Here is a 19,257-nt window from a genome sequence, read left to right on the forward strand (position 1 = left end):
AATTCTAACCCTTGATGTTGAGTGCCAAGCAGGGAGGTAACGGGTGCCATTTTTATAGTCTTTGGTATGGTAACGTGGACCCCGACTTAAACAAGTTGAAAAACTTATTCGGGTGTTACCATTTAGTGGTCAATTGTACGGAATATGTACTGTACTGTGCAATCTACTAATAAAAGTATCAATCAATCAATCAATCATGAACTCACGACCTACCGATCTCAGGGCGGACACTCCAACCACTAGGCCACTGAGCAGGTTGTGATGGAAACAACTTTATTTTTCTAGCAGGGGAAGGACGAAAGTAAGCGTAAAGGACTCTGCTGATAAGAGGAAGTGGATGATATCCATTAAATTAAAGAAAGAGATCACCAAAAACATGACTGAGCGTGTAGCTAGCTAACTTGGTGAAGCAGTTGGAGCGTAGCACTGCTAGCCTGCACCATACACCAGCCATGGCAGGATATCTTAACGGTTGATGTTTTCCCATGAAAATATGGAGAAGCTGCTAATATGGTGTGTGATCGAGAATCAGCTGGAGGGAGATACAGTAGAAGTCCACTCTCTAAGATCAATGCTAGGGATGGGAATGTTCAGAACCGGTTCCCTTGGAATCGCTTGCCATTTTGTTTAGTGGTTCTCTTAACGGGCTTCACGGTGGAAGAGGGGTTAGTGCGTCTGCCTCACAATACAAAGTTCCTGCAGTCCTGGGTTCAAATCCAGGCTCGGGATCTTTCTGTGTGGAGTTTGCATGTTCTCCCCGTGAATGCGTGGGTTCCCTCCGGGTACTCCGGCTTCCTCCCACTTCCAAGACATGCACCTGGGGATAGGTTGATTGGCAACACTAAATTGGCCCTAGTGTGTGAATGTGAGTGTGAATGTTGTCTGTCTATCTGTGTTGGCCCTGCGATGAGGTGGCGACTTGTCCAGGGTGTACCCCGCCTTCCGCCCGATTGTAGCTGAGATAGGCGCCAGCGCCCCCCGCAACCCCGAAAGGGAATAAGCGGTAGAAAATGGATGGATGGATGGGTTCTCTTAACGGTTGTTCCGGTTGGGGATTTACGCAACGTGTGTAATGACATCAGATCGCAAAACGGCACTCTAAAATTTTCTGACATTTTGCAAGAAAATATTGCAACAGAACTACTTTTAATAAATCCAAGATTGCCATTTAATCAAGAGGAGGACACAAAAACAATATACTGATACATTTTAACATGAAGCATGCGATCACTATAAATGAATGAATTTCATCCCAGGCAGCAGTCATCTGACATAACTAAAGTTAAAGTTAAAGTACCAATGATTGTCACACACATACTAGATGTGGCAAAATTAATCTTTGCATTTGACCCATCACCCTTGATCAGCCCCTTGGAGGTGAGGGGAGCAGTGGGCAGCAGCGGTGCCGCGCCCAAGAATCATTTATGGTGATTTAACCCCCAATTCCAACCATTAATGCAGAGTGCCAAGCAGGGAGGTAATGGGTCCCATTTTTATAGTCTTTGGTATGACTCGGCCGGGATTTGAACTCACGACCTACCGATCTCTGGGCGGACACTCTAACCATTAGGCCACTGAGCAGTAATACAACAGGTACTGACTGATACAACCTATAATGTTGGCGCTATTGCCTGTTAAATTGAAATTAATGCCTTCTCATTCAGAAGTGCGCAACCCGAGCGTCCCTGGTTCAATTCCCACCTAGTACCAACCTCGTCACGTCCGTTGTGTCCTGAGCAAGACACTTCACCCTTGCTCCTGATGGGTGCTGGTTGGCGCCTTGCATGGCAGCTCCCTCCATCAGTGTGTGAATGTGTGTGTGAATGGGTAAATGTGGAAGTAATGTCAAAGCGCTTTGAGTACCTTGAAGGTAGAAAAGCGCTATACAAGTACAACCCATTTATTTATTTATAAGCATGAGGAGACATATTTTGACTGGTGTGGAGGCTGGCAGTAATAGCTCTAGTTCACGTCTGTCATGAGCTTTCACCGCGGGCAGGGGGGACTACCATTTGGCCAGGAACGACGAATGTTACCATGCAGTGACTGCATTTTCCACATAGATGCTTCTTTGATAGGTGAATGTTAAATTTTTGTAAGTGAAAAGTTGCATATTTTATTCCAACCACATTTTCACTCAGTGATTATATTATACAGGTGAAACTCGTAAAATTTGAATATCGTGTAAAAGTCCATTCATGTCAGCAATTCATTTTCAAATATAAAACTACATAGTATAAAGTCATAAGATTCGATCTGCCGTTTCTTTTCTGCTCTGACCCCCCTCTCCTTCGTGGAGGGGGGGCACAGATTCGGTGACCGCGGATGAGCGCTAGCTGTTCAAAGTCGGGACCAAGGGGTGGACCACTCATTTGTGCATCAGTTGGGGTAGTCTATGCGCTGTCTCCACTTAAGATGATCTCCTGCTGACCCCACTATGGACTGGACTCTCACTATTATTTTAGATCCACTATGGACTGGACTCTCACAATATTATGCTAAATCCACTTGACGTCCATTGCACCGGTCGCCTCCAAGATTGCTCATTGTCATCCCACTGGGTTGAATTTTTTTTGCCCTAATGTGGGATGTGAGCTGAAGATGTCGTTGTGGCCTGTGCAGCTCTTTGAGACACTCATGATTTAGGGCTATATCAGTTGACATTGATTGATTGATTGGTTGATTGATTGATTGATTGATTGAACATGCAAGTAGGGCTGGCCGATATATTTTTTTTACCCGATATATCGCGGGTTTGTCTCTGTGCGATATAGAAAATGACTATATCGTGATATAGTCTGTATTTCCCCCTTGTTTACCTGTATTTCATCTTTTTTTGTAAGGGGCGCTGGAAGCCGGCAGACCCGTCAGCGATCCTGTTCTGTCTCCCTGTAATGTTTGTCTGATCTTGAATGGGATTGTGCTGAAAATTGTAATTTTCCTGAAGGAACTCTCCTGACGGAATGAATAAAGTACTATCTAATCTAATCTAATCTAATCTAATATTCGAGTATACGTTCTCACGCAGTTGCTTTTAGCTGCTGGCATTACACTACAGGCTCTTCCCACTCTGTTGTCTCTCCTTCTCACAGACAGCAAGCACACCTGCTTACATACTGTCACGTCTTACATCACATACATAGATGCCCTCACGGACGGAGCAGAGAGGTAGCGGCATGGGTTACATTAGCTGTGATGCTAGCGGTAATACGAGAGAAAGAAGGTGCAAATGTGGTAACAAATGAAGGAAGAATTAATTCCCAAGAAAAACAGCAGGGGGTCCATCGTCTGGCGGTGGTTTGGCTTCAAGTGGGAATATGTCGAATAGACAACCGTAATTTGTCAGGTTTGGGGCACAATCTACCAAAAGTAGCATTACTGCTAATATGTAGCATCATTTGAAAAGTCACCTGCTAGAGCAGGGGGCGGGAACATTTTTGGCTGAGAGAGCCATGAAAGCCAAATATTTCAAAACGTATTTCCGTGAGAGCCATATATTTTCTAACAACTAAATTTCTGCATTTTTATGTAAGTCCAACATTTTTAGGGTGTAATGAGTTGGAGCGGTATAGTTCGGTTGGTAGAACGGCCGTGCCAGTAACTTGGGGGTTGCAGGTTCGATCCCCGCTTCCGCCATCCTAGTCCCTGCTGTTGTGTCTTTGAGCAAGACACTTTAGCAACTTGCTCCCAGTGCCACCCACACTGGTTTAAATGTAAAAATTAGATATTGGGTTTCACTATGTAAAGCGCTTTGAGTCACTAGAGAAAAAGCGCTATATACTTCACTTCTTATTCTTTTTAATAACATTGCTATTCTAAAGCTAACCAATAATAAATATAATAATTCTTACTATTAATGCAACTTCTTGAACAGGTGCGATAGAAAATGAATGGTTGGATTAAAATGCATGAGAATGTTTTATAATTTGAACGTTATTTTAACACTGTGATTACCAGCAGAATTATTCATTACCTATCGTGTTAAGCAATGTCAGCTAAGATTTATCTGAGAGCCAGATGCAGTCATCAAAAGAGCCACATCTGGCTCTAGAGCCATAGGTTCCCTACCCGTGCTAGAGAATGAAGAGTGTTTACTCCGAATGTTAACATCTCCATTCTGTGCCAAACGCCCACAAACTCATGCACAAAAGTGCACTTTATTAGTTTTAAACTATTGTAGTGGCATTCTGTACAAAAAGTGCACTTTAATTTAGTGTTGTTTTGATATGTCATCTTAGTGACATCTTGTGCATAAGTGCACTCATAGCTTGTTTTACAATGTCTCTGACAATCTTGCACTTTTTATTACATGAATGGGTGTGTGCCACTGCTCAATAACTGTTTAATAAATACAGTTTTGGTCAATTGACTTAGTTGTGATATCCTTCTCTGCATGAAAGTTTACAATGAGCATATATTAATGCAGTATGAACAAGAATGTTTTAATGTAGACACATAGAATCATCATACTGCTGTGATAAGCATCAAGTGTTCATTCAAGGCTAAGGCAAAATATCGAGGTATATATCGTGTATCGCGATATGACCTACAATCTCAGTAGATGCCACCGACTTATCACGAGAAGGAGAGAGCTTTATCAGCAAACTGAGGTATGACTCAACGAGGAGTTGATTAATCGCATTCTCGGTTGGTAGAGTGGCCGTGCCAGCAACTTGACGGTTGCAGGTTCGATTCCCGCTTCCACCATCCTTGTCACTGCCGTTGTGTCCTTGGGCAAGACACTTTACCCACCTGCTCCCAGTGCCACCCACAGTGGTTTAAATGTAACTTAGCCATTGGGTTTCACTATGTAAAGCGCTTTGAGTCACTAGAGAAAAGCGCTATATAAATATAATTCACTTCACTCTAAAATATCGAGATATTAAAAAAAGGCCATATCGCCCAGCCCTACATTAAAGCCTTTATCATCAAAGTTGATGATTCTGATTTACAGTTTTTGAAAACCCCACATTTTTCGAGATTTTCAATTCAAGGTGATCAAAAGATGTAAGCCATAATCATCAACATTACATCCAAAAAAGCTTTAAAATATCTCATGCTGCATATAGTGACGGTATTGTTTCACCTTGTAAATCTAAAAAAAACCCTTTGCATGGTGTATTTTCTAGGCAGATGACAACTATTCCTAAAAGTTAAAAAAATGTTACATTCTTGGGTATTTCCACACATTTCTTATTTTGTTTCATTCTACAGAAATAATTGATTCATTTATTTTCAAGAGTTTTTCTATTCTATACACCTCTTAAAACCTCACTGTCAGCTTTGTAAGATCACGTTAGTTCTAAATTAAAAGAAATAGAGGATAATGCACCTTTTTTTCCCCCTCAAATAAGAATCGATACAATAACCGATAAAGAAGCGAATCGTTAAGCAGAATCGAAAGTGGAATCGGAACCGGAAAAATCTTATCAATTCCCATACCTAGTCAATGCTGTACATCAGTGGTCCCCAACCTTTTTGTAGCTGCGGACCAGTCAACACATGATAATTTGTCCCGCGGCCCGGCGGGGTGTGTTGGGGGCGGGGGTAGGGCGGGCGGGGGTTTTTGGTCAGGGGATGGATTCTTTTATTATTATTATTTTTTCTTTGTCATGAAAAAGGAAGGTTTTTGTCATGAAAATGGGAGGTTTTTTGGTTGGGGTGTTGGGGGGGTTGGGCGTTTTCGGGGGCTTTTGGTCTGGGGATGGATTCTTTTATTATTTAATTTTTTTCTTTGTCATGAAAAAGGGAGGTTTTTGTCATGAAAATGGGAGTTTTTTTGTGTTTATTTAATCAAAAAAAAATATGTATATATATTATTTTTTTTTTAATTAAAAAAAAAAAAAAAAATTAATAAAAAATTATTTTGCGGCCGGGTACCAATCGAGCCGCGGCCCGGTGGTTGGGGACCACTGCTATACATCATTACTACACTACTTCATAAAACTACTTTACTTGTTTGTACTACTTTCTATTGGTATTGTTTTTCATACAATTCATTTTTAGAAGACATGTTCCACGTTAAAATTGTGTGCAATGTAATTATGTTTTGCAACGTAATTGTGTAATACTGATGGTGAAAACTGCCATGTAAGGCGCTAACCTTGACCCATCAGGAACAGTTAAGAGTTCTTTGTATTGCTCAAGGACACCTCGACATGAGCTCACCAGCCGGTTACAAAGCGGCCACTCTAGCAACTGAGCCATGCCGTCCCCAAAAGGGGATAAGCATCGATTAAAATTGATTTCGAAATATTTAAATGGCCGACGCTGTTTCGCAATACAAGTGAACTTGCGAATTAACTCGTATCCTGAAGTACTACTGTATATACTAATATAAAACAAGAAGTCTATTGTTGAAAAATATTCAGCGCCCTCTTTTCCGCGCAATTAATTGGCTTCAGAAGTTGCCTGAGGATTACTGTATGATGGAATGTTGACCCATTATCAAATAAGAGTCCACCTGTGTGTTCGCCAAATCAAATCTCAGTACAAATACACCTGTTTCGACAGCTTCAGAGGTTTGTTAAGAGAATTTTGGGAAGAATACAGTCCAAGGAAAACAGTATGATGCCTGCTGATAGATTAATATTGGTTTCATCCAATGTGCAAGACTCCAATATCGGTATTGTTTGAAAAAAAATGGGATCGGATACTTGACAACCGATTATTGTGCATGGTTATGGTAAGCTAGTGAAACTAGTTACAAGGAAACAAGGACAGCGGTCCTACAGATTCTACATTAAGGTGAGTTTCTTTTTGTGTGACGATACTGCAGTAACTGGTGTGATACGCATAAACTGTACTATACGTTTCCCCCTGTTCCTTTTCCCCCACATCACCTTATTAAGTCACTGTCTGAGCTTAAGCTGTTTGGTAAATAGGCAATAATTTTTGTCTTAGGTGTGCAAAGCTGGTAGAGAAATTCCAGCTTTGACAGACAGCTGTGATTGAACATTAAACTCGTGCCATTTTTCTTTGACTTCACAATGTGTCCTTTTACGTTGTTCTTCAAATTATCGTGACAAAGTGGAGAAAGGTTAAAGAGATGTGAATCCCTTTTATGCTGCAATATATTGTATATTTATCTTCGATGAGTCAGCATGAATGTCTTAACATTATTCCAGGATGAAATGCATACATACAGTTGCATGTAGTGAGCAACTGTAAATCTTACAGTGTGTACTGCGGAAGCTTCCAGAATGTATTTTAACTAGACAAGGCTAAGCCCTATTAACTTCTCCTCAGTGACTCTGATTGACAGCAGCTGCATAAAAATGATTTGTTTGACACAATTGACCAATACTCATAATTCAAAACAGTCACTGAGGATGGACTCTCGGTACCAATCTAACAACCATATATCAGAGCCTATTTAAAGATTTCAAGTGGCCTGATTTTTTGTTTTTTTTTGCAGTGTAAGAAATTTGGAGGATTTTTTTTTTAGCGGGGGAAGCGGCATGGAATTACGAGCGAGCGGCACCGCGCGGCTTACTATAACACACACTTGTAAGCACATCGGCAACACTGCAGCTTGTTAGGCTTTCTCCAGATGAAAAAAATCCCGGGGAACGACAGGGCGGGTGGTGTTGTTGGTGGAGGGGCACCAGACGCTGAGCTGGAATACTAAAGAGAAACCATTACATCCAACAAAAGTCCATAAGCCTATTAGTCCTGTTGCTGGGAGGGTTGTCATCGGCGTCTTTTGTCTATAAAGTCCATTACCTCCAGACTACATAATGATCCGGCGGCTATTCTTAAAAGGTCAGAGGTCGGGACATTGATGCCGAAGGATTTATTGACGGACAGCGAGGCACAAAGTGCTTTTATCTGCGCATTTGGGCGTGTGACTGATTGCGGAAAATAGACAGCAAATGACTTAAAGGAACGTGCATTTTAAAATGTTTATGAGCAATTAGATGATGGTGCTCATATTTCTCCAATAAGTGGCAGAGTGAGTGATATTGGAGGGCATTTGCTGGCTGTAATTGCACGCGGCGAGCAAGTCCTACATTTTTCTTTATCTTAACAATATGCGGAGTAGCTGTGAGTCTGCAGGGTAGAAATTAACATAATCAAGAGGGGACTAAAAGAGGGCTGTGCTGCTTGAGAACATGGCTGTCAATTGAGGGGTGGGGTGTAAGGTATAGAATAGAATAGAAAGTACTTTATTGATCCCTGGGGGAAATTCAGCACCACAGTTTGCTCACAATAAACCACGTCACGTCCGTTGTGTCCTGAGCAAGACACTTCACCCTTGCTCCTGATGGGTGCTGGTTGGCGCCTTGCATGGCAGCTCCCTCCATCAGTGTGTGAATGTGTGTGTGAATGGGTAAATGTGGAAGTAGTGTCAAAGCGCTTTGAGTACCTTGAAGGTAGAAAAGCGCTATACAAGTACAACCCATTTATTTATTTATTTATATATATATATATATGAAATATATAAATATATTCTACATAAATTCTACATTTAAGTGCAGTCAAGAAGGAACATACAGTGGGGCAAAAAAGTATTTAGTCAGCCACCGATTGTGCAAGTTCTCCCACTTAAAATGATGACAGAGGTCTGTAATTTTCATCATAGGTACACTTCAACTGTGAGAGACAGAATGTGAAAAAAAAAAAATCCAGAAATTCACAGGAATTTTAAATAATTTATTTGTAAATGATGGTGGAAAATAAATAAATAAGAATACAAATTCAACTCAATACTTTGTAATATAAACTTTGTTGGCAAAAACAGAGGTCATACGATTACTATAGGTCTTTACCAGGTTTCAACACACAGTAGCTGGTATTTTGGCCCAATCCTCTATGCAGATCTTTTCGAGAGCAGTGATGTTTTGGGGCTGTCGCCGAGCAACACGGACTTTCAACTCGCTCCACAGACTTTCTATGGGGTTGAGGTCTGGAGACTGGCTAGGCCACTCCAGGACTTTCAAATTCTTCTTACGGAGCCACTCCTTCGTTGCTCGGGCGGTGTGTTTGAGATCAATGTCCTGTTGGAAGACCTAGTAACGTGTCATCTTCAAAGCTCTCACTGATGGAAGGAGGTTTTGGCTCAAAATCTCACGATACATGGCCCCATTCATTCTTTCCTTAACACGTATCAATCGTCCTGTCCCCTTAGCAGAAAAACAGCCCCAAAGCATGATGTTTCCACCCCCATGCTTCACAGTAGGTATGGTGGTCTTGGGATGCAACATTCTTCTTCCTCCAAACACGACGAGTTGAGTTTATACCAAAAAATTATATTTTGGTTTTATCTTACCACATGACATTATCCCAATCCTCTGCTGTATCATCCATGTGCTTTCTGGCAAACTTCAGATGGGCCTGGACATGCACTGGCTTAAGCAGGGAGACACGTCTGGCACTGCAGGATTTGATTCCCTGTCGGCGTAGTGTGTTACTGATGGTAACCTTTGTTACTTTGGTCCCAGCTCTCTGCAGGTCATTCACCAGGTACCCCGTGTGGTTGTGGGATTTTTGCTCACCGTTCTCATGATCATTTTTACCCCACGGGATGAGATCTTGCGTGGAGCCCGACATCGAGGGAGATTATCAGTGGTCTTGTATGTCTTCCATTTTCTGATAATTGCTCCCACAGTTGATTTTTTCACACCAAACTGCTTGCCTATTATAGATTCACTCTTCCCAGTCTGGTGCAGGTCTACAATTATTTTCCTGGTGTCCTTCGACACTATGGTCTTGGCCATAGTGGAGTTTGGAGTTAGACTGTTTGAGGCTGTGGACAGGTGTCTTTTATACAGATAACGAGTTTAAACAGGTTCCATTAATACAGGTAAAGAGTGGAGGACAGAAGAGCTTCTTAAAGAAGAAGTTACAGGTCTGTGAGAGCCAGAGATCTTCCTTGATGGAAGTGACCAAATACCTATTTTCCACCATAATTTACAAATAAATTCTTTAAAATTCTTACAATGTGAATTCCTGTTTGTTTGTTTTTTTTCACATTCTGTCCCTTACCGTTGAAGTGTACCTATGATGAAAATTACAGACCTCTGTCATCATTTTAAGTTGGAGAACTTGCACAATCGGTGGCTGACTAAAAACTTTTTTGCCCCACTTTATGTATTATACAGTCTGATGGCTGTCGGTATGAAGGACCTCCTGTGTCGTTCCGTGTTACATTTTGGGAGTCTGAGCCTTCCACTGAACGTGCTCATTCTCTCCGCAAGGTCCGAGTGTAGTGGGTGGGAGGTGTTGTCCACAATGGCTAGGAGTTTTGCCAGATTTCTCCTCTCTGACACCACCGCCAAAGAGTCTAGCTCCGCTCCCAACACGTTACTGATCTTCTCTACCAGCTTTTCGAGTGTGTTTGTGTCCCTCACTCTCAGCCCGCTGCCCTAGCAAGCCACGGCGTACAAGTCGCCACCACCGACTCGTAGAAAATCTTCAACATCTTTGTACAGACGTTGAAGGATCCTAGCCTCCCTTCTTGTAGAGGGCCTCAGCTTGTTTTGACCCATTCAGCTTGTTGTCGATGTGTACTCCGAGGTATTTATAATCCTCAACCATGTCCACATCAACCCACCTGAAGGAAACAGGGGGGTCGATGTGGACTAGGCTATGTTTACACCAAGCCGGATAACCACTTTAACGAATAATTATTTAGCCTAAACCCCGTTTGAGCCACACTATCGTTTAGGTGCCACTCCTCGGACAATTTTTTACACCGATAAGTGCACTGTGTATTTCTTAAATCTCTCATTTACAATAAGAGTTCAAAGAGGAAGTGACGCAAGAAAGACCGCGCTCCACACAGGAAGTGATGTCAGAAAAAGCGCGCCACAGCCAGCTTCATAATAAAGCGGTTTCATAACTCGGCGCTAACCACTGGAAATATGAAGGTGAGTCATCCAGACATGCACGTATTTCTCCTTCCGTCAGTGGAAATCACACATGAATACCTTAAGAGAAAGCGATTGCAGCTATTTCCGATACAACACTTCTCTGAAGGCAAGAGAAGTTTCAAATGTCCAGGTCAGTTGTGACTCTACTCTGCGAAAAACTTTGTCCATTTGTCGAAGGAGAGTCAACGAGAATGCGAGCTCTCGTGGATGTGATAAAAAAAAAAAAGGTAGCATGTGCTTTGTATTGTATTGTATTGTATTGTCTGGGTAAGGAGTCAGTTTGTTTGTTGCTTTGATAAACTGCACACATCATGGTTAGCCACCTCAGTAACGGGGATTTTCCGATTGTTTGTTTGTTGCTTTGATAAACTGCACGCATCATAGTTAGCCACCTCAGTAAAACACATGTCCAACTCTGAAACACTCAAAGCAGAAAAAACGTGTTCTAATTTAACTGACTCCTTTCTTTTTCTTCTATGTCCCACTCTCCCGTGTGGAGGGGGTCCGGTCCGATCCGGTGGCCATGTACTGCTCGCCTGTGTATCGGCTGGGGACATCTCTGCGCTGCTGGTCCGCCTACGCTTGGGATGGTTTCCTGCTGGCTCCGCTGTGAACGGGACTCTCGCTGCTGTGTCTTGGATCCTCTTTGGACTGGACTCTCGCGACTGTGTTGTATCCATTGTGGATTGAACTTTCACAGTATCATGTTAGATCCGCTCGACATCCATTGCTTTCCTCCTTTCTAAGGTTCTCATAGTCATCATTGTCACCGACGTCCCACTGGGTCATTATTGTCACCAATGTCCCACTGGGTGTGAGTTTTCCTTGCCCTTATGTGGGCCTACCGAGGATGTCGTGGTGGTTTGTGCAGCCCTTTGAGACACTAGTGATTTAGGGCTATATAAGTAAACATTGATTTGATTGATTGATTGATTTGTATTACCTTGCTGTCGAGGAAAAAATACTGAAAACAGCGAATGCATTTGGACTGGCAAAGCAGACTGTATCAGTTATCGTCCACCATGTATGTCGCGGCCCCAACGTCTAGGTCCGGAGTATGTAAAGTCACCAAAAACAAATGGACAATGAAGGTGAAGGCAAAAGTGTGAGGAGTGTCCCGACCACATATGTAGATCCCTCGTTTGATTGATGTAAAACGTTCTCCATCACATTTTTTATGTGTCTAATAAAGATTTGATTAATTTATGATGTCTCATGTTTGAGTCACTACCACAGCCCACTGAATACCAGTTAACTGAAATCCCACAACACTGGATATTGTTCAGATAAGTTAAATTTAAGAACTTTCACAAAAACCAACACTGGAGGTGACTATGATGTGCGCATTTTCCGCGCATGCGTATTAGGTCGCATGGGGGCGGGGTGTGTGTGTGTGTGTGTGTGTGGACACGGATAAGGTTAGGTGGGATTTAACCTGGATAACCTTAGTGTAAACGCGGCCTTAGGGGTGCCTGCTTTCAACAGCATACTGACCATCTTCTGCAGGTGCTTCTCCTTGCGCGCGTCCACCATGACCAGGCCCTCTTTGACCAGGCTGAGGCCCACGTCGTCACTGTCTTCGCCAAACCGTATTATGACGTGCGGGCAGGTGGCACCCGAGTATTCCACATTGAGCTGGCACTGGTTGTTGTGGATGTCGCGCACCACGCAGTCCACCACGTCAGCACGGGCGTCCTCCTGCACGGAGAAAGAATGTTGCCATCACTCATGCAAATGATGTAATAGATCATCATTAACGGGGTATTTGCACATTTTTTAAGATCAAATTTAAAGACCTTTATGAACATCCAAACGAAAAAAAATATATACATGACAAACTGTTTTATGTAATAGCTTTAATTTACTATAAAAGGCACATATTTTGGGCCCTGTTGACCAATTTGCGCTTATGTATTTTTTTACGCGGTTTATGTAAATTACATTTCTCTTAATTGCCACTCTGGACACACACACCTTGCGTAAGGCCCTGGTGTTTCAGACGTAAATGACACTTTGAGACTTGGACATTCCTTTTTTTGGTTGTATGAAAATCATGGAGCATGGAGTTATACAAACACTTGTAAATATGTTATTGCAATCAATGAAAAATACACTTTAAGTTTGTAAAACCTGTATCAATCCAGGTTGTTCTTGTCATGTGTACGTGTGTCGTCATAGTGTGTGTATGGATGGTACAACACCGTCTTCTTCCGGCTAATTTTAACTCCATAGTTAGTTTTTTTCACCACCCTGAGATATTTGTGATGTTAAGAGCTCTGTTTGGTACAAATGTTGGTGAAACCATGACGAGTCACAGGGGCTTGAAGGCTAGTGGTCTAAAATTTTCCAAGGGAGATTAAAATAGTTTTTAACATGATTGCAATGTAATATTTGCAGATGATACAACTGTGTTTTGTTCAAGAGAGAATACACAAAAGCTAATACAAATAATAACACAAGAAATAAACAAATTAAAAAGATGGTTTGACAAAAACAGATTATATTTGAATCTTAGTTAAACTAAAATAATGCTAATTGGTAACAGTAGAAGAGAAAGTCAAACAATTACAAACAGACAGAGTAGACATTGAAAAGATAAAAGAAAACACATTTTTGGGTATAATAATAAATGACAAAATGAACTGGAAACGTCATGTAAAAAAATATAAACTATAAAGAAGCAAGAAACATGTCAATAATCAATAAAGCAAAACATGTTCCATCCATCCATCATCTTCCGCTTTTCCGAGGTCGGGTCGCGGGGGCAACAGCCTAAGCAGGGAAACCCAGACTTCCCTCTCCCCAGCCACTTTGTCTAGCTCTTCCCGGGGGATCACGAGGCGTTCCCAGGCCAGCCGGGAGACATAGTCTTCCCAACGAGTCCTGGGTCTTCCCCGTGGCCTCCTATCGGTCGGACGTGCCCTAAACACCTCCCTAGGGAGGCGTTCGGGTGGCATCCTGACCAGATGCCCGAACCACCTCATCTGGCTCCTCTCGATGTGAAGGAGCAGCGGCTTTACTTTGAGTCCCTCCCGGATGACAGAGCTTCTCACCCTATCATGTTTTGGACCAAAAATCCCTTCATATTCTTTAATGCTTGCTAGTGTTATCATATCTGAGTTATTGTGTAGAAATATGGGGAAACAACTACAAATATGCGCTTCATTCACTAATTAACCGTGTTACAAAAAAGATCAATTAGAATAATACATAATGTTGGATATAAAGAACATACACACCCTTTATCTATTGAATCACATAATGAACTTCAACAATTTGGTGCATTTGCAAACAGCTAAACTGATGTACAAAGCAAACTGTAACCTGCTACCCAATAATTCTTCTCAACAAAATAATTGAAATATAACCTTAAAGGAAACTATAATTCAAAACATTTGTATGCTCATACAACACTTAAAACATTGGAATTAAATTATGGAACAGATTAACTGAATAAATGAAACAAAGCACCAATATGATTCAGTTTAAGTCACGAAATACACAGAAAAACAATTATGATGGATATCTTGAACCCTTTTTTAAGATAAATATTATTTATGTATTTAATATTTGTTTACTTACTATAGTATATTATTTATTTATTCGTTCTGTTACAGAGAAAAAGGAAATAGGATAAAATTGCTATGGTATGAAAAGGGGTAAGATTAAATAAGTTCAGCTTCTTCCTACTCCTTTTCAGACGTGCTGTAATGAAACAACTGGAAGAAATATGTGATGCATTACACTGCATGCATGTTGGAAATAAACTGAACTAAACTGAATTGTGGGGTGTTTTGCAACGTTGTTCGATAGGATGTAAACAAAGGATATAAACAAAGTATACGCACTTTATTAAAGAACTCCTTCAACCCCATTGACTCCCATTATAACTGCTATTTTAACAAACAGTCATTGGCATTTTACTCTACAATTTCCATGAAAATGGGATGCACCTCATTCTTACTGATTAAAAATATTGTTTTAGTGTACCGTAATTGCGCCTCCTTAACCATCACATAATGCCAGAAAACCACAAACATAATTTTCATAATGAGTTAAACTGCCAATAAAATGCTGAAACGCAATTAAAATGATCTTGGCCAGTACATGACAGATATTTATAAAATATTTGTGTTAACTCATTAAACTCAACCAAGTCCTGCCAGCAATCATCTTCTTGTCTACTGTATCAAAATCAATGCTGTCATTAATTATTGACCTATTCAAGAGTATAATTACCCAACCTCCATTATTCCACTCTGCAACTTTTTGAAGTAGTTTTTTTTCTTTTTTTTAGAAATATTTCATATTTTGTTTTTTCCTATTTAAAAAATAAAAACAGCACTAAAAAAATCTTTATTTCAATCAAAGGAAAAATTAAAAAAATAATTTTTATGCTAAACTATGCTACTGTCATTAGCGCGTCCCTTTTGGATATCAAGCGAAAGTGCGTACAGGCAATCTTAAGGTAGGACAAAGTCTTAAGGTATGACAAAGGCTCAAGGGGCTGTTTGCAACTTCCTCCTGTATTTTTGGGACTACAAGCCGCTATATTTTTCCTACGCTATGAACTCTGCAGCTTATTGACCAGTGCAGTAAATATATGTTTTTGCTTCGCTCATGGCCATAATGCTTTGTATGCAACAAATAATTTTCTTTTCATGTTACACCGACAAATATAAAAAAGGTGCGTTGTTGTTTGTGCTATGACGTCATCTTTTGGACGAGTTCGCTCACAGCAGGGGGTGTGGGTTGAAAATGTACATCCTGTTCCGTGCCTTGAACTGTAAGTATAACCATCCATTGCGTATCTGCTCAAAAATATTCTTCATTCATCACTCCAAGCAACATTTGTAAGTTTTACAATATGACTAATAAAATTCATATTTACTAAACTGTAACATGTGTGATGTATGTGTGAGTGTTTTCATGCATATTTGTACGTACTATCCAAATGTAATCAAGCTAGTATAATTAGCATTAGCAAATACGCTGACCGTTTACAAATGCCTTTGTTAGTATTATTAACTTACAAGGGCATTCTTTTTGGATTGTTTCAGTTTCGTAACTAACCCATAACTAATTTCACATCGTATAAATCTGCAGTTCATAGAACGGTGCTGCAAATATATAAATAAATAATGATAAATGGGTTGTACTTGTATAGCGCTTTTCTACCTTCAAGGTACTCAAAGCGCTTTGACATTACTTCCACATTTACCCATTCACACACACATTCACACACTGATGGAGGGAGCTGCCATGCAAGGCGCCAACCAGCACCCATCAGGAGCAAGGGTGAAGTGTCTTGCTCAGGACACAACGGACGTGACGAGGTTGGTACTAGGTGGGATTTGAACCAGGGACCCTCGGGTTGCGCACGGCCACTCTCCGACTGCGCCAGAAAATACAGAAATTTATTTTTTGTCCTCAAAATTCTACACACAATACCACATTATGACAATATGGAATTATTTTTTATTAAGAATTATATGTGAATGTATTAAAAGAAAAAACTAAGAAATTACATGAACATGGTGTCCAAATTGGAGAGAACAAGTGCCTCAATGCAGGGGTCTCCCGAAAACACACACAAACTGATCAATACCTACTATTTACTCACACCACCCACCAGAACACAAACTAGGCATTATTAGAACACTACAACACAGAGCTGAAAATGTTCCTACCAGCCCACAGGCGAGAGAAAAACCATAGGAATGTGAGGGAAGCCCTCAAAACCTGTGGTTACCTCAGTTGGTTATTTGTGTAAAGTGAATCCAGGTCCAGAAGAAACAAGAGCAGAGTGAATGAGGAGTAAAAAATATGACGGACTCAAAAATATTGTCATTCAATATTTATCAGGTCTATATGAGAAACTCAGAAGAATTTTTAACCAACACAACATCCCAGCAAACTTCAAAGCAGACACCACCCTGAAACAAAGATGAGTGCATGCCCACACCCATAAAAACAATCTGGTGTATGCTCTGTAATGTAATGATGAATGCACTGATTCATATATTGGGGAAACAAAACAACCACTAAGCTGACACATGGCACAGCATAGACGGGCAAACTCTTCAGGCCAAGACTCAGTTGTCTACCTGCAACTCAGGGAGGAACAGCACTCCTTTGAGAACAAAAATGCACAGATTCTGGACAGGGAGGATGAACGTTACGAAAGAGGAGTGAGGGAAGCCATTATATGTCAGGGTTGAAAACCATCCCTAAACAGAGGAGGTGGTCTGCGAGGCCACCTGTCTCCCACATACAACTGTCCTTTGAACCATTTCTAAAAGAAAACACAATTTAGCATCCAACAAATCAATCAATCAATCAATCAATGTTTACTTATATAGCCCTAAATCACTAGTGTCTCAAAGGGCTGCACAAACCACCACGACATCCTCGGTAGGCCCACATAAGGGCAAGGAAAACTCACACCCAGTGGGACATCGGTGACAATAATGACCCAGTGGGACGTCGGTGACAATGATGACTATGAGAACCTTAGAGAGGAGGAAAGCAATGGATGTCGAGCAGGTCCAACATGATACTGTGAAAGTTAAATCCACAATGGATCCAACACAGTCGCGAGAGTCCAGTCCAAAGCGGATCCAACACAGCAGCGAGAGTCCCGTTCACAGCGGAGCCAGCAGGAAACCATCCCAAGCGGAGGCGGATCAGCAGCGCAGAGATGTCCCCAGCCGATACACAGGCAAGCAGTACATGGCCACCGGATCGGACCGGACCCCCTCCACAAGGGAGAGTGGGACATAGAAGAAAAAGAAAAGAAACGGCAGATCAACTGGTCTAAAAAGGGAGTCTATTTAAAGGCTAGAGTATACAAATGAGTTTTAAGGTGAGACTTAAATGCTTCTACTGAGGTAGCATCTCGAACTGTTACCGGGAGGGCATTCCAGAGTACTGGAGCCCGAACGGAAAACGCTCTATAGCCCGCAGACTTTTTTTGGGCTTTGGGAATCACTAACAAGCCGGATACTGTATAACAGGAGTTAGAAACAACCTGGTCTCAGACACTCATTTGTGCCATTTGTTTACAACTCAATGGAATGCTAACGTGGGTGATTCTGACTATTTCGGGCGGTAAGAGGTTGATCCCCAGTGATCGTTCTGCCACACAATACCTCAATGCAAACGAGGGGAAATTACACTTCAACAACTGTCGTAGGCTTTGACAGTAGGATTGCTTAATTGCATTTTAACAGTTGTTTTGAAGAAATGGCTTCCATCTGGCCACTCTACCATACAGGCCTGATTGGTGGATTGCTGCAGAGATGGTTTTCCTTCTTAAAGGTTATCCTCTCTCCACAGAGGAATGTTGTGGCTCTGACAGAGTGACCATCAAGTTCTTGGTCACTTCCCTCACCAGGGCCCTTCTCCCCCAACTGCTTAGTTTAGGTAGCCGGCCGGCCAGCTCTACGAAGGGTCCTAATGGTTTCAAACTTTTTTAATTTACGAATAATGAAGGCTATTGTGCTCATTGGGACCTTCAAGGCAGATATTTTTCTATATTGTTCCCTAGATTTGTGCCTCGACACAATTCTGTCTCAGAGGTCTATGGACGATTCCTTCGACTTCATTCATGGTTTCGGCTCTGCCATGTGGGGGACATTGTATATAGACAGGTGTGTGCCTTTCTAAATTAAGTCCAACACACTGAATTTACCAAAGGTGGACTCCAATTAGGAATGATCAGAAACAGGAAGCTCCTGAGATCATTATCCATGCGTTTGTTACGTCTCGCCTCGACTACTGTAACGTATTATTTTCGGGTCTCCCCATGTCTAGCATTAAAAGATTACAGTTGGTACAAAATGCGGCTGCTAGACTTTTGACAAGAACAAGAAAGTTTGATCACATTACGCCTGTACTGGCTCACCTGCACTGGCTTCCTGTGCACTTAAGATGTGACTTTAAGGTTTTACTACTTACGTATAGAATACTACACGGTCTAGCTCCATCCTATCTTGCCGATTGTATTGTACCATATGTCCCGGCAAGAAATCTGCGTTCAAAGGACTCCGGCTTGTTAGTGATTCCCAAAGCCCAAAAAAAGTCTGCGGGCTATAGAGCGTTTTCCGTTCGGGCTCCAGTACTCTGGAATGCCCTCCCGGTAACAGTTCGAGATGCCACCTCAGTAGAAGCATTTAAGTCTCACCTTAAAACTCATTTGTATACTCTAGCCTTTAAATAGACTCCCTTTTTAGACCAGTTGATCTGCCGTTTCTTTTCTTTTTCTTCTATGTCCCACTCTCCCTTGTGGAGGGGGTCCGGTCCGATCCGGTGGCCATGTACTGCTTGCCTGTGTATCGGCTGGGGACATCTCTGCGCTGCTGATCCGCCTCCGCTTGGTATG

General features: G+C 41.6%; 1 protein-coding gene across 1 annotated transcript in view; it reads right to left on the bottom strand.

The window, feature by feature from the left end:
- The window catches only part of snd1 (staphylococcal nuclease and tudor domain containing 1), a 315,742-nt gene that overhangs the window by 31,714 nt on the left and 264,771 nt on the right, over window positions 1–19,257 (bottom strand). Inside the window, exon 22 of the mRNA XM_061912195.1 lies at window positions 12,369–12,572. Coding sequence (XP_061768179.1) covers window positions 12,369–12,572 — 204 coding nt within the window. The remainder of the gene's footprint in view (window positions 1–12,368; window positions 12,573–19,257) is intronic.

This window comes from Nerophis ophidion, linkage group LG10 (genome assembly GCF_033978795.1).
Source record: "Nerophis ophidion isolate RoL-2023_Sa linkage group LG10, RoL_Noph_v1.0, whole genome shotgun sequence".
Taxonomy (NCBI): domain Eukaryota; kingdom Metazoa; phylum Chordata; class Actinopteri; order Syngnathiformes; family Syngnathidae; genus Nerophis; species Nerophis ophidion.